This window comes from Bufo gargarizans, chromosome 8 (genome assembly GCF_014858855.1).
Source record: "Bufo gargarizans isolate SCDJY-AF-19 chromosome 8, ASM1485885v1, whole genome shotgun sequence".
Taxonomy (NCBI): Eukaryota; Metazoa; Chordata; class Amphibia; order Anura; family Bufonidae; genus Bufo; species Bufo gargarizans.
In genome coordinates, this window is record NC_058087.1 from 130,156,346 (window position 1) to 130,168,571 (window position 12,226).

Here is a 12,226-nt window from a genome sequence, read left to right on the forward strand (position 1 = left end):
TTATTTCTTCAGTAGTAGAACCTTACTATGAATCCAGTTATCACCAAGATCACTGATGTTACATTATACAGTGTGGAATGCATATCACTCATTTGGCTTAAGCAGCACTTTTCTGAGCAAGGTAATCACAAAACATGTGTTTGGGTGTATCTCCTAAATGACCAATGGTCTTGGACAAGTGTCCATTTCTGCTGACCCTTCCTCTATAAAATCCAAGTGACCTGAGACACAGCACAGACCTCCCAAACCTTAACCTGCAGCTCACTGCAACTATACACAAGCAAGATGACTTTCACTGACACTGAGAAGGCTGCAATTGTGTCCATCTTGGGCAAAGTCTCCGGAAATGTGAGCGCTCTCGGTGCTGAAGCTTTGGAAAGGTAATCTTTATACTACTAGTGTTTTATATTTTATACGGAAACATTAACTTAGTAATTATAAAATTATATATATTATATTTAGGGATGAGCGAATCGACTTCGGATGAAACATCGGAAGTCGATTCTCATAAAACCTTGTTTCAATACTGTACAGAGAGAGTGCTCCGTACAGTATTAGAATGTATTGGCTCCGATGAGCCGCAGTTATTACTTCGAAGTCTTGCGAGACTTCGCATAACAACTTCAGAAATGTATACAGTAAAAAAAACTTTTCCCAAACTAGAGTTTGGGAAATGTTTTTTTAAAGTATAAATCAATTTCTGAGTATTGAAACAAAGTTTTATGCGAATCGACTTTGGATGTTTCATCTGAAGTTGATTCGCTCATCCCTAATTATATTTAAAGGGCACATGTGAGCAACTTTCTATATAGTATTTAAAAAAGTTATTTGACTTGAGCAAATGGCATTCATCATATAGACAAAGTTACTACAAGGCACTTACTAATGTGTTGCGATTGTCCATATTGCCTCCTTTCCTGGCTTAAAGGAGTTCTGCAGTTTGTTTTAACTGATGATCTATCCTCTGGATAGATCATCAGCTTCTGATCAGCGGGGGTCCGACACCTTGGACCCCCGCCGATCAGCTGTTTGAGAAGGCAGCAGAGCTCCAGTAGCGCCGCGGCCTTCTCAAACAGCTGATCGGCGGGGGTCCCAGGTGTCGGACCCCCACCAATCAAAAGCTGATGATCTATCCAGAGGATAGATCTTCAGCTAAAACAAAGTGCAGAACTCCTTTAATTAATTTTTCCATCTCATTATGCACTGTTCATATTCAGGGGTTATGACCACAGCAGCACTAATTCTGTTCTTGCACTAATTCTGGCCTGTGAGCACTCCTGCGGTTCCAGCCACCAGAGACGCTTTTTCTGATATGAGCATGAATAATGTGATGAAAAAATTTATAAAATGACCATTAGTAAGTGCCTTGTATTAATTATCTCTACATAATAAATGCCATTCGCTGACGTATGACAACCCCTTTAATTTGTGCACACTTGTATAACGCCTTATATACAATACAAAAAAATACAACCTTCCTAAAGCACACCATAATGTCTATTGCTTTTCCTGTGCTATCAGCTGCTGCAGAAATATGAAGAAGCTGCCTAGGGTTGATCATAACTAGTACTCAGACTTCTATCCCAGACAGGACCAGGTAGCCCTACTCAAGCAACATGTTCAATCTCCCATTAAGGAGCTCATACACTTAAAAGGAGTTTCCTCACTTCAGCAAATAGCATTTATCATGTAGAAAACGTTAGTACAACCACTTACTAATGTATAGTGATTGTCCATATTGCGTCCTCTGATGGATGGATTCATTTTTCTATCACATTATACTCTGCCAGTTTCCATGGTTACGACCACCCTGCAATGCAGCAGTGGTGGCCATGCTGTACACTATATGAAAAAGCACCAGCCTATGGAGCTCCAATGGCCCTGGCCAACAGGGAGGTTAATGCTTTTTCCTATAGGTTCAAGAACGACCACAGCTGATAGATTGCCCTGTGGTCGTAAACATGGAAACGAGCAGTGTATAATGTGATAGAAAAATTAATCCAGCCAACAAAGGAAGTATTATGGGTAATCATAATACATTAGTAAGTGGCTTGTATTAACTTTATCTACATGATAAATGCCATTTCCTGAAGGGAGACAACCCCTTTAAGACAACAGTGACTTATCTCCGATGGAAACAAAGCATTGAGCATGTTGACATCCAATATGCCAGATCCTTCTTTCCCCATAACACCTGCTGTGAGGGTGACCCAAGAGGTCCCAATACATACAGTATTTGTTGTATGTACCGTGGAGGAGTGAGCACACACAATACATATTGCTCTCTCCCAATCAGATCCAGGCTCCCTAGGAATACCACTTTATACATATATCCTGTAATAGATACACAAAAGCTTATGGCTTGCACCTTACAAGACTTTATATCATTGATACGTGAATACATGCATAATTTATAACAATCTATATTGTGTTATAATATTCATTTCTCTTTAACCTTAGGATGTTCCTGGGCTTTCCTCAGACCAAGACTTACTTCAGCCACTTTGACCTCAGCCATGGATCTACTGATCTCCAGACACATGGAGGCAAGGTCTTGGGTGCTCTTGCAGAGGCTGGCAAACATCTGGACAATTTGGAGGCATCCCTGTCCAAACTGAGCGACCTGCATGCCTATAACCTGAGAGTGGACCCCGGAAACTTCAAAGTAAGACTCGTTAACAAATTATGGAAGTGATGATTGCAACCTATGTTAGGTCTAGACATCACCATACGCACTTACAGTTTGTAGTGTCTTAGCCATATATCACTCACTGTGAGTACAAGGCCTTCTTCACCAAACCTAATAATGTCCAGGAGAGGAACGTTAAGTTAGCGTAGGCCATTAATGATTACATTCAATCTTTTTATTATGTAATATGGCTCTTCATGCTGTTACCACACTCCTGAACCTTTCGTTTTCTGACCACAAGTCTAAAACTGGCCATGCACAGTAAGATTTGCTAGCGCATGTCAAATATGGTGCCCAACTTTCCTACTAAATGTCGCTGCAGAAATAGTTTCTCATCCAATAGCTGATAGAATCAGTAGCAGACAAAACATTTCAGTTTCAAACCCTCAATGTGTTCCAGCGAACAGAACAATCCATTGGTTGGAAACACTTGTCTCAGTTTGCAGTCATCTCTTTGGATCTGAATGGTCAGGTTTAGGTCATCTATAAAACAAGGTGTTAGTAATATATGCCCTCCTTCCAGTAAACCCAATATATGATTGTTATAATGGGTCTCCTTGACCTCAATCTCTGCAGTCTCTCTTATTAATGGTTTTTATCTTTCTGTTACAGCTGCTGTCTCACTCCATCCTGGTCGTCCTGGCATCTCACTTCTCCGCTGACTTTGACGCCACCACCCATGCTGCTTTTGACAAGTTCCTTGCAGTAGTGTCTCATGTCCTCACCTCCAAATACAGATAAATGAATCAATTTACCAACATTTCGTTTCAATAAGTCTAAATAAAATGTCTGATTTAAAGGTTTGCCTGCTATTCCTTATTTACTTGAACATTCTTCACGTATAGAGCACTACAATATATTGTACATCATAGCTTCTAACATTAAGGGTATGCATACTGAATATAAATCACAGCGCATCCATGGCACAATTCACGTGTTACTTGCAGATTCACATAGATTTCACCCCACTACATTGAAAGGGGTTAAAACTGTAGTGAAAATCCACACACTTTTTTATATGTTGCTGATTAAAATCTGAATCACATGTTAATTTCTGCAAGGATTTTTTTTTATTTTCGAAGTGTGTGGATGAGAGAGGAAAAACAGGTCATCCACTTTACTCCTACTGTAATAACACGGTCAATTTACCGCCTGCAAATCCAGGCAGAAAATCTTCAGAGGATTTGCTACATCTGAACAGTCTTAATGTTCAATCTAAACAGATTTTCTAATTGGGTATAGAAATAGGATCACAGCGACTGACAGATGTGCTATAGCATAGACTGACTATGAAGTGCCATGAAGACAAGAAATCAAGAGCCATAGACTGCTGCATTTAGCAATGATGCACGAGAATGAAAATACATGCTAGGGCCTATTCACAACCATGTTTGTGTGCAAAAGACTGAACCCATAGAAGTAAGTGACTAAAAATGATCCGTGTGTTGAGATCACTCCACAGATAAATTTTAACATTGAAATGTGAAGAAGCTCTTTTATGGTACCGTGACATCACATAACAGGATTAGATTTCTTCCCATCCTGGACTCCAGGGTATATGATGACGGGTGCTAGTGCACGGCGCTCATCATTCCTGTACCGTGACATCACATTACAGGATTAGATTTCTTCCCATCCTGGACTCCAGGGTATATGATGACGGGTGCTAGTGCACGGCGCTCATCATTCCTGTACCGTGACATCACATTACAGGATTAGATTTCTTCCCATCCTGGACTCCAGGGTATATGATGACGGGTGCTAGTGCACAGAGCTCATCATTCCTGTACCGTGACATCACATAACAGGATTAGATTTCTTCCCATCCTGGACTCCAGGGTATATGATGACGGGTGCTAGTGCTCATCATTCCTGTACCGTGACATCACATAACAGGATTAGATTTCTTCCCATCCTGGACTCCAGGGTATATGATGACGGGTGCTAGTGCACGGCGCTCATCATTCCTGTACCGTGACATCACATTACAGGATTAAATTTCTTCCGATCCTGGACTCCAGGGTATATGATGACAGGTGCTAGTGCACGGCGCTCATCATTCCTGTACCGTGACATCACATAACAGGATTAGATTTCTTCCCATCCTGGACTCCAGGGTATATGATGACGGGTGCTAGTGCACGGCGCTCATCATTCCTGTACCGTGACATCACATTACAGGATTAGATTTCTTCCCATCCTGGACTCCAGGGTATATGATGACGGGTGCTAGTGCACGGAGCTCATCATTCCTGTACCGTGACATCACATAACAGGATTAGATTTCTTCCCATCCTGGACTCCAGGGTATATGATGACGGGTGCTAGTGCTCATCATTCCTGCACTGTGACAGCACTGCTTGTGCTGAAACATTAGTCTTACATTAGTCTTACATTGATGTCACAGTACAGGAATAACTTATGACATTACTGTGTACATTATTGTGACATCGTTGCATATTATCCCTGCACGCTAATATTACTGTGAGCATTACTTCTGCACTGTGACACCACTGAGAGTTATCCTTGTACCAAAATCATTAAACGTTCCAGATTCTCAATTTGCTGCTACAAGTGCTTACGGTGGAGTAAGGGCCCAGTCCACATGGTTATAAGTTACACCTCTGCACTAGAGTCAAGTAGATTACACTTTTCTGTGGACAACATAAATATATTTTTGGGACATATAATAAGCTGAAGGCAGCAGTCTACTAATATTTGTAACTTAATGACACTATGCAGATCCTTTGTCATATTTCTATGTATATGAATAAAATACAATAAAAAATTAGGCTACTTTCACACTTGCGTTCGGGGCTCCGCTTGTGAGTTCCGTTTGAAGGCTCTCACAAGCGGCCCCGAACGGATCCGTACAGCCCTAATGCATTCTGAGTGGATGCGGATCCGCTCAGAATGCATCAGTCTGGCACCATTTGTCCTCCGCTCCGCTCAGCAGGCGGACACCTGAACGCTGCTTGCAGCGTTCGGGTGTCCGCCTGGCCGTGCGGAGGCAAACGGATCCGTCCAGACTTACAATGTAAGTCAATGGGGACGGATCTGTTTGAAGTTGACACAGTATGGCTCAATTTTCAAACGGATCCGTCCCCCATTGACTTTCAATGTAAATCCGTTTGCACTATCATGAACAAAAAAAAAAAACGGATCGTTCTGAACGGATCTAAGCGTTTGCATTATAGGTGCGGATCCGTCTGTGCAGATACCAGACGGATCCGCTCCGAACGCAAGTGTGAAAGTAGCCTCAGAATCATCATAACTCAAATGACGATAGTAATAAAATATAGAAATATTTATCCTGTATGGTGAATGGAGTAATGGAAAAAAGATCAAAATGGCTGATTTGCCGTTTGTTCCCTCCCCTCAATCTGTTCACCTAAAAAAAATACAATCAAAAGTGATCATAAAGTCATACACACTCCATAATGGCATCAATAAATACTACAGATCACCCTGCAACGGCCGTGCAGGGACCAGGACCAACGTGGGTGCCGGGGAGCCAGGTAAGTACATTGTGTGAGGGGCCCAGGCATATGGGGGGGGGGGCGCATTTCAGGGGTCGTATAACCCCTTTAAAGCCACAACTATTCCTGGGCGCCGCTCCATTCGCCTGCTGTGCCCCAGTTACAGTCTCCTGCTCCGTATGCTAATTACTATCTGAGCGATGGGGAGGAGACATCAACTTCTCACCTGGGCGTTCCATCTCGCAGAATTTTATGGGCAGAGAGGGCCAGCGAGAGGAGGAGAGCGTTCGCTGGCCCTGTCAATCAAGTGGAGGAGGGGGTGTTTTTTTAGACCGAGGATGCGGTGGCTACCAGCAAGTAACCGCCCAAGTTGCTGGTAGTGAAGAAATTTGCATATCACAAAAGTACTATTTTTAAAGAATTTAAAGCACAGCCAGAGGTAAGAGGGGTATATATGGACTCTGCGTACATTAGCAATTATATTAAGTCCAATACTGAAAATTGCTGTTTGGGGGGTGGGGGGAAGGTGACAGAAGCCCTTTAAGTATAATTACATATAAAATATATAAACAATAAATAAACATATCACATATTGCCACGTCCAAAAAATGTAAATAGAAAAAAAAAAATCTATGTGGTGAATGCATTTTTTTTAAATGCGGAATGCACGTGGCTTTGTTTATTTTTATTTTTCACGTGGTATCGTAATACTTTTTTATGGTATCGAAATCGAATAAAAAATTTGGTATCGCAACAACTCTAGTGCCTCCTCGGTGTGGCTGTGACTATAAGCCACTGCTCTACGATCCTCACCACTGCCTCCCATTGAGATGTATGGGCCACAGAAAAACTGCAGCGACCAGAGAGTTTTCGGCATGGCTGTCTCTGTCACAATTCCGCTATAAAAATCAGTTGTGTGTGTCCTTAGGGTACACTCACAAACTGCAACCCTTTAAGGCACCTTCACACTGGATTTTAATGCAGAAAATTCTGCAACTGAAAATCAGATCCATTCACCTGAATAGGGCTGGCAGAAATCCATATGCTTACTGCCCCATTGAAATGAATAGAACTGATTTTCAGTCAGAAATTTCCATACCTCCTAACTTTTTAGATGGTCAAAGGACACTTATGATCCATGTTGTGAAATCCATTTTTCTTGCTTATCAATACACCTCAATAGTTTTCTTTTACACAAACGCAAAAAAAGTATCTGAATATAGATATTTTTAAAATCCAAATTGCATTAAAGGGGTTTTGCCATCTCAGGCAATGGGGGCATATCGCTAGGATCTCTGGGACACGCACCTATAACGAGAACGGAGCAGGGAAATGAACGGAGGACGCACTGCGCAGCCGCCCTTCATTCAATTCTATGGGGTCGCCAAAAATAGCCGAGCACTGGTTTGGCTATTTCCGTCTGCCCCATGGAAATGAATGGGAGCAGCTCTTGGTGGTGGACGGACACACGCTTTCTGGATCAATATTGTAAATGTAATAATTAGTGATGAGCGAATTGAAGTCAAACTAACTTCAATCTGAACTTCAGAAAAAATTTGATTTGCTGGATTGCCTTGTGCTTTGTGGTAACAAATAAATTTTTCCTGAAATGGTGTAAAAAAAACAAACAAAAAAGAAAAACATACTCACTTCACCCATTTGCGTGTGAAGAGGCCGTTTCGGCCATCTTGAAGATACAGCATGAAATCTTTTGCGCAGTAGCATATGACATCACCACGCCAGACAGCGAGATTTCATGTGGTGTCTTCAATCAAGATGGCCGCGGCATCCATTACGCAATCAAATGGATAAGGTATTTTGTTACCAGATAAACCCCTGAAAGCCCTCAGTGTTAATCTCAGATGCTGCAATCACCGATGAACGCAGCATCTGAGAGGTTCAATAGCGGGGGCCAGCTCGATCGCCATTCCCTGTCATTTTGCCCGCCACATACAAAGAAACGCACTTCTCAAACTAATTCATCACAAAGTGATGCAACCAAATAGAATTTTTGAAAACTTCATTTATCACTAGTAATAATGCAAATCTATACATACAAGAGACATTTAAGGAACAAAGAGGGACTTAGGTCAAAAGTAGGGTCTGTCCCTCCAAAATAGGGACACTTGGGAGGCCTGAAATTCTGCCACAAAATCGCAGTGTGTGAAGGCAGCCTTATACTGCATCTTGCCCAGGGTTTGCCCTCACTGTAAATCACTGTCCAGTAACTGTTTCCGCTACCCTGCATCTGCTGACTAACAGAGAAGCCCCGAGCAAGACAAACTGCCGCCAGGTGTAACCATAACAAAGGCCACTGCTTTGACAGCCATTTTTCTGGAGGCACAGCACACGTTATTACCTCTAGTAACCAACGCAGAAGGAAACTACGATATGACTGGTCTGGTCGAAGACTCAGCCAATCGCGCCTCTTCTAATATGTCGTATCTTCTCTGTGTGAAGAGCCGTGATTGGCTAGAAAGTGGAAGTTGGGAGTGACCAAATCTCCTGTTTTGAAAGGTTTCCGTGTGGCTCCAAACCCCGCAGGTGACCGTATTCAGCCGGTAAGCGGGGCTGGATGAGCTGGAAGGTATGAGGCCCCGATGCTGTCAGGGTGACGCGTTGTCTCTGTACACGTCCTTCGATGCGGTTTTTCATCTTTCACTAGCGCAGCAGCAGATAACGGACTGACTGCCCGTGTGCTCAGCATGGCCATAAGTGCTGCACTATTGATAATTACATGGACATCTGTTAATAAAAAAATAAACGTAAAAAATAGGAAGTCTTGGGGCCAGTTCACACTGAGTTTTTTCTTTAGCTGATTTTGGAGCGTTCCTGCCTCAAAATCGTTTCCAAAAAAGCCTACTCAAAACAGAATCCTATTCATTTCAATAGGAAGCAGTGTTGTTTTTTTTATTTTTTTGTTAAACGTTTTAAAAAGCAGCGCTAGAATGTCACATTTAAATGAATAGGAAGCAGGAGAAACGGCTCCATGTAAGGCCATGCATTTTTGTGCATTTTCTGCACTTTCTGCACTTTTTTTGGTGCATATCTTCAAAAACCTCAAACTTAAAATTCAGCTTTGTATTGAAGTGAACACCCATTGGTTAAACAAAAAAACTTTTTTTTTCTGCACTGAAAAAAAAACAACCAGATTTTGTGCTGATTTTTTTTTTAAGCATGTTTTTCAAAATCAGTTGTGTGAACTGGCCCTTAATACAGCGGCTATTCTGTTCTGCGGGCACATTTGGGCCTCGTGCACGTGCTCGTTCCCCTGTGTGTTAGGCACACTGGCGTTTTGTGCGGATCCGTCATGGACATTCAGATAATACAACCGCATGCATCCGTTCAGAACTGATCTGTTTGTATTCTCTTTAACATAGCCATTGACTTTAAATGGTGTTCAAGATGGATCCGTTTTCTATTGTCAGTGAAAATGGATCAGTTCCCATTGACTTACATTGTGTGCCAGGACGGATCCGTTTGGCTCAGTTTCGCCAGACGGACACCAATACGCTGCAGGCAGCATTTTGGTGTCCGCCTCCAGAGCAGAATGGAGACTGACTGGAGGCAAACTGGTGCATTCTGAGCGGATCCTTTTCCATTCAGAAAGCATTAGGGCAAAACTGATCCGTTTTGCGAGAGCCCTGAACGGATCTCACAAACGGAAAGCCAAAACGCCAGTGTGAAAAGAGCCTTATTCACATTTTTGCGGATAGCCACCTGACCCATTGATCTCTGCACGTCCACCCGTTTTCAGGCTGTCATAGGAGACAGCTGACAAGTTGGTGACAGGCGTATCCCTAAGAACCAATCAGATTACTTCCTGCACGGAGAGAAGAGCTGCAATCTGGTTGTCTGGTGCCAAGGAAAGATACCATCGGCCATTTTGAATTTGATAAACTCCATTCAACTGTTCTCGTTTTCCTCAAGTTATAATATAAATTGGTTCTGGGATGAGCACTGTTTGTTTAAACCGTTGTAATCGGAGTCTGTAACTCTATTAATGTTATCCCAAGATAAGAGAAAATTAGGATTTGATAAAAAATGAGCAGATAACTAAGCCAGATAAAGCAAGTGCCTACAAGTAACAGTCAGGAATAGACACTGGAAGCCATAAGTCACCATCTATGATGAGGACAGGAGCTTCTTCAGAGTCCTGTACAGTGGACCAGAAAATAGTATGGAGCCACTGTCATGGGGCATCTTAAAGGGGTTGTCTCAACAAGGGGTGGGCGATATGCGATATAAATTTGTGCCACGATATGGATTTTGTGCATATCGCCTATATCGCCGGACCGCGATATGACCACGGAGCGTTAGTGAAGATCGGTTACCATGGCAGCCAGGAGTCACGCTACTTAAGTCCTGGCTGCCATGGTATGTTAGTGAGCAGCATTATACTCAGGGGCTGGGGGGCTGATCAGAGCCTGGGGGGCACATGAGAGTCTGGCTGCCATGGTCAGCTCCCTGCTGTTGTGTACACTATGCACAGAGCAGCAGGGAGAGTATAAAGTCCTATTCACCCTAATACAGCTCTATTAGGGTGAATATGACAAGGGTTCTAGCCCTTAAGGAGGCTAACAGTTATTAAATAAAAAGTAAAAAAATATAGAAAACAATATATCGTGATATATATCGCATATCGCACATGCTTAAAATTATATAGCAATATAGATTTTAGGCTATATCGCCCACCCCTAGGACTCTCAATCTCAGACACTGGTGGCATATTGCAAGCATATGTCACCAATGTCAGATAGGTGCAGGTCCCCCACACCTACCCTTAGAATGAGACCCCTGAAATAAGCAGAGAACAGCTGTGCATGTGCGTCCCCCTTCCATTATAGGAGCATTGGGCCTTCACAGCTGATTCACGGGGGTCCTGGGTGTCAGACCCCTGCCGATCAGATGCTGATGACCTATCCAGAATATAGGTCATCAGTTACAAATAGTCAGATAACCCCTTTAAGGGGTATTCCCATCACAGACAATGTGGGCATTCCACACCTATGCCGAGAACAGAGCGGGGAGAGAAGTGGTGGAGGGCTGGCTCGGCTATTTCCATCGGCCCCATAGAAATGAATGGGAGCAGGGGCTGCACAAGCACAGTGCACTCCTATTCATTTGTATGGGGAGAGTGCTTGGCGGTGGTCCTCCAGCCACCACTCTCCCTGCTCCATTCTCGGTGTAGGTGTGGGTCCTAGAGGCTAACGATATGCCCCCATTGTCTGTGATGCGAATACCCCTCTAAGGCCTCGTGCACATAACCGTATATATTTTGCGATCTGCAAAAAATGCGGATGACGTCCGTGTGCATTCCGTATTTTGCGGAACAGCAAAAAAAAAGGCAGAGAGGGAGAGAAGGCACTCATAGGGTGAGTATGTCAGTTAGCAGTTTTCTTTTGTGGTGATGGTAATGTGCTCACCTTTTTTTGGTTGTATTTTGCGGAACGGAACATCTGGTCCCTAATAGAACAGTACTATCCTTTTCCGTAATGCGAACGATAATAGGACATGTTCTATTTTTTTGCGGAACGGAAATACGAACATACGGAAACGGATTGCACATGGAGTACCTTCAGGTTTTTTTGTGGACCCATTGAAATGCATCGTTCTGTATACGGTCCACACAAAAAACGGAACATACACAGAAAGAAAATACGTTTGTGTGCATGAGGCCTCAGGAGGAGCTCGTCATGCTCTGTAATGTAAAGGATCCTCCATACAGGTGATTTACCACAGTAATGGCCGTGCTGATCGGTTGGAGTCAGACATTGTATGCTGGGTCTAGTTTCGGCTTATGATGGCCCAGAAAAGAGCATTGATGATATATGCGAGCCCTGTGTCGTCTGAAGACATTGGGGCACATTTATCAAGCTCGCCTGTTTTTGCCCTTAAAATTAGACTGACGTATTTCACTTGGTTGTCTTCCTTTTGCCGAGTATTTATTAAAAGTGGCACAGCCATTGATGAATTAGACTCGGCGTGTGCAGTTATCCAGGCTCATATTCACTAAGGCTGGGTTCACACCTGAGCGTTTTACAGCGCGTTCCTACGC

The 12,226-nt window shown here is 43.0% G+C and overlaps 2 protein-coding genes across 7 annotated transcripts in view; both read left to right on the plus strand.

The window, feature by feature from the left end:
• The first annotated feature begins 282 nt into the window (after window positions 1-282).
• On the plus strand, window positions 283-3,430 carry LOC122945580 (hemoglobin subunit alpha-3-like). The gene is made up of 3 exons (XM_044304647.1): window positions 283-380; window positions 2,461-2,665; window positions 3,302-3,430. The coding sequence occupies exons 1-3, from the start codon at window positions 286-288 to the stop codon at window positions 3,428-3,430; spliced, it is 429 nt and encodes a 142-aa protein (XP_044160582.1). The 5' UTR covers window positions 283-285.
• Window positions 3,431-8,649: 5,219 nt separating this feature from the next.
• Window positions 8,650-12,226, plus strand: part of NPRL3 (NPR3 like, GATOR1 complex subunit) — a 90,245-nt gene continuing 86,668 nt past the window's right edge. For 5 of the 6 annotated variants that reach the window (XM_044302548.1, XM_044302549.1, XM_044302550.1 and 2 more), the window contains exon 1: window positions 8,650-8,755. In XM_044302548.1, coding sequence (XP_044158483.1) covers window positions 8,744-8,755 — 12 coding nt within the window. In that variant the 5' untranslated portion in view covers window positions 8,650-8,743. The remainder of the gene's footprint in view (window positions 8,756-12,226) is intronic. The other variant, XM_044302551.1, reaches the window with a different exon arrangement.

Coding starts and splice junctions, on each gene's coding strand:
- LOC122945580 (XM_044304647.1), top strand. CDS start 286: ATGACTTTCACTGACACTGAGAAGGCTGCAATTGTGTCCATCTTGGGC. Junction 381..2,460: donor GGTGCTGAAGCTTTGGAAAG/GTAATCTTTATA, acceptor CTTTAACCTTAG/GATGTTCCTGGGCTTTCCTC. Junction 2,666..3,301: donor TGGACCCCGGAAACTTCAAA/GTAAGACTCGTT, acceptor TTTCTGTTACAG/CTGCTGTCTCACTCCATCCT.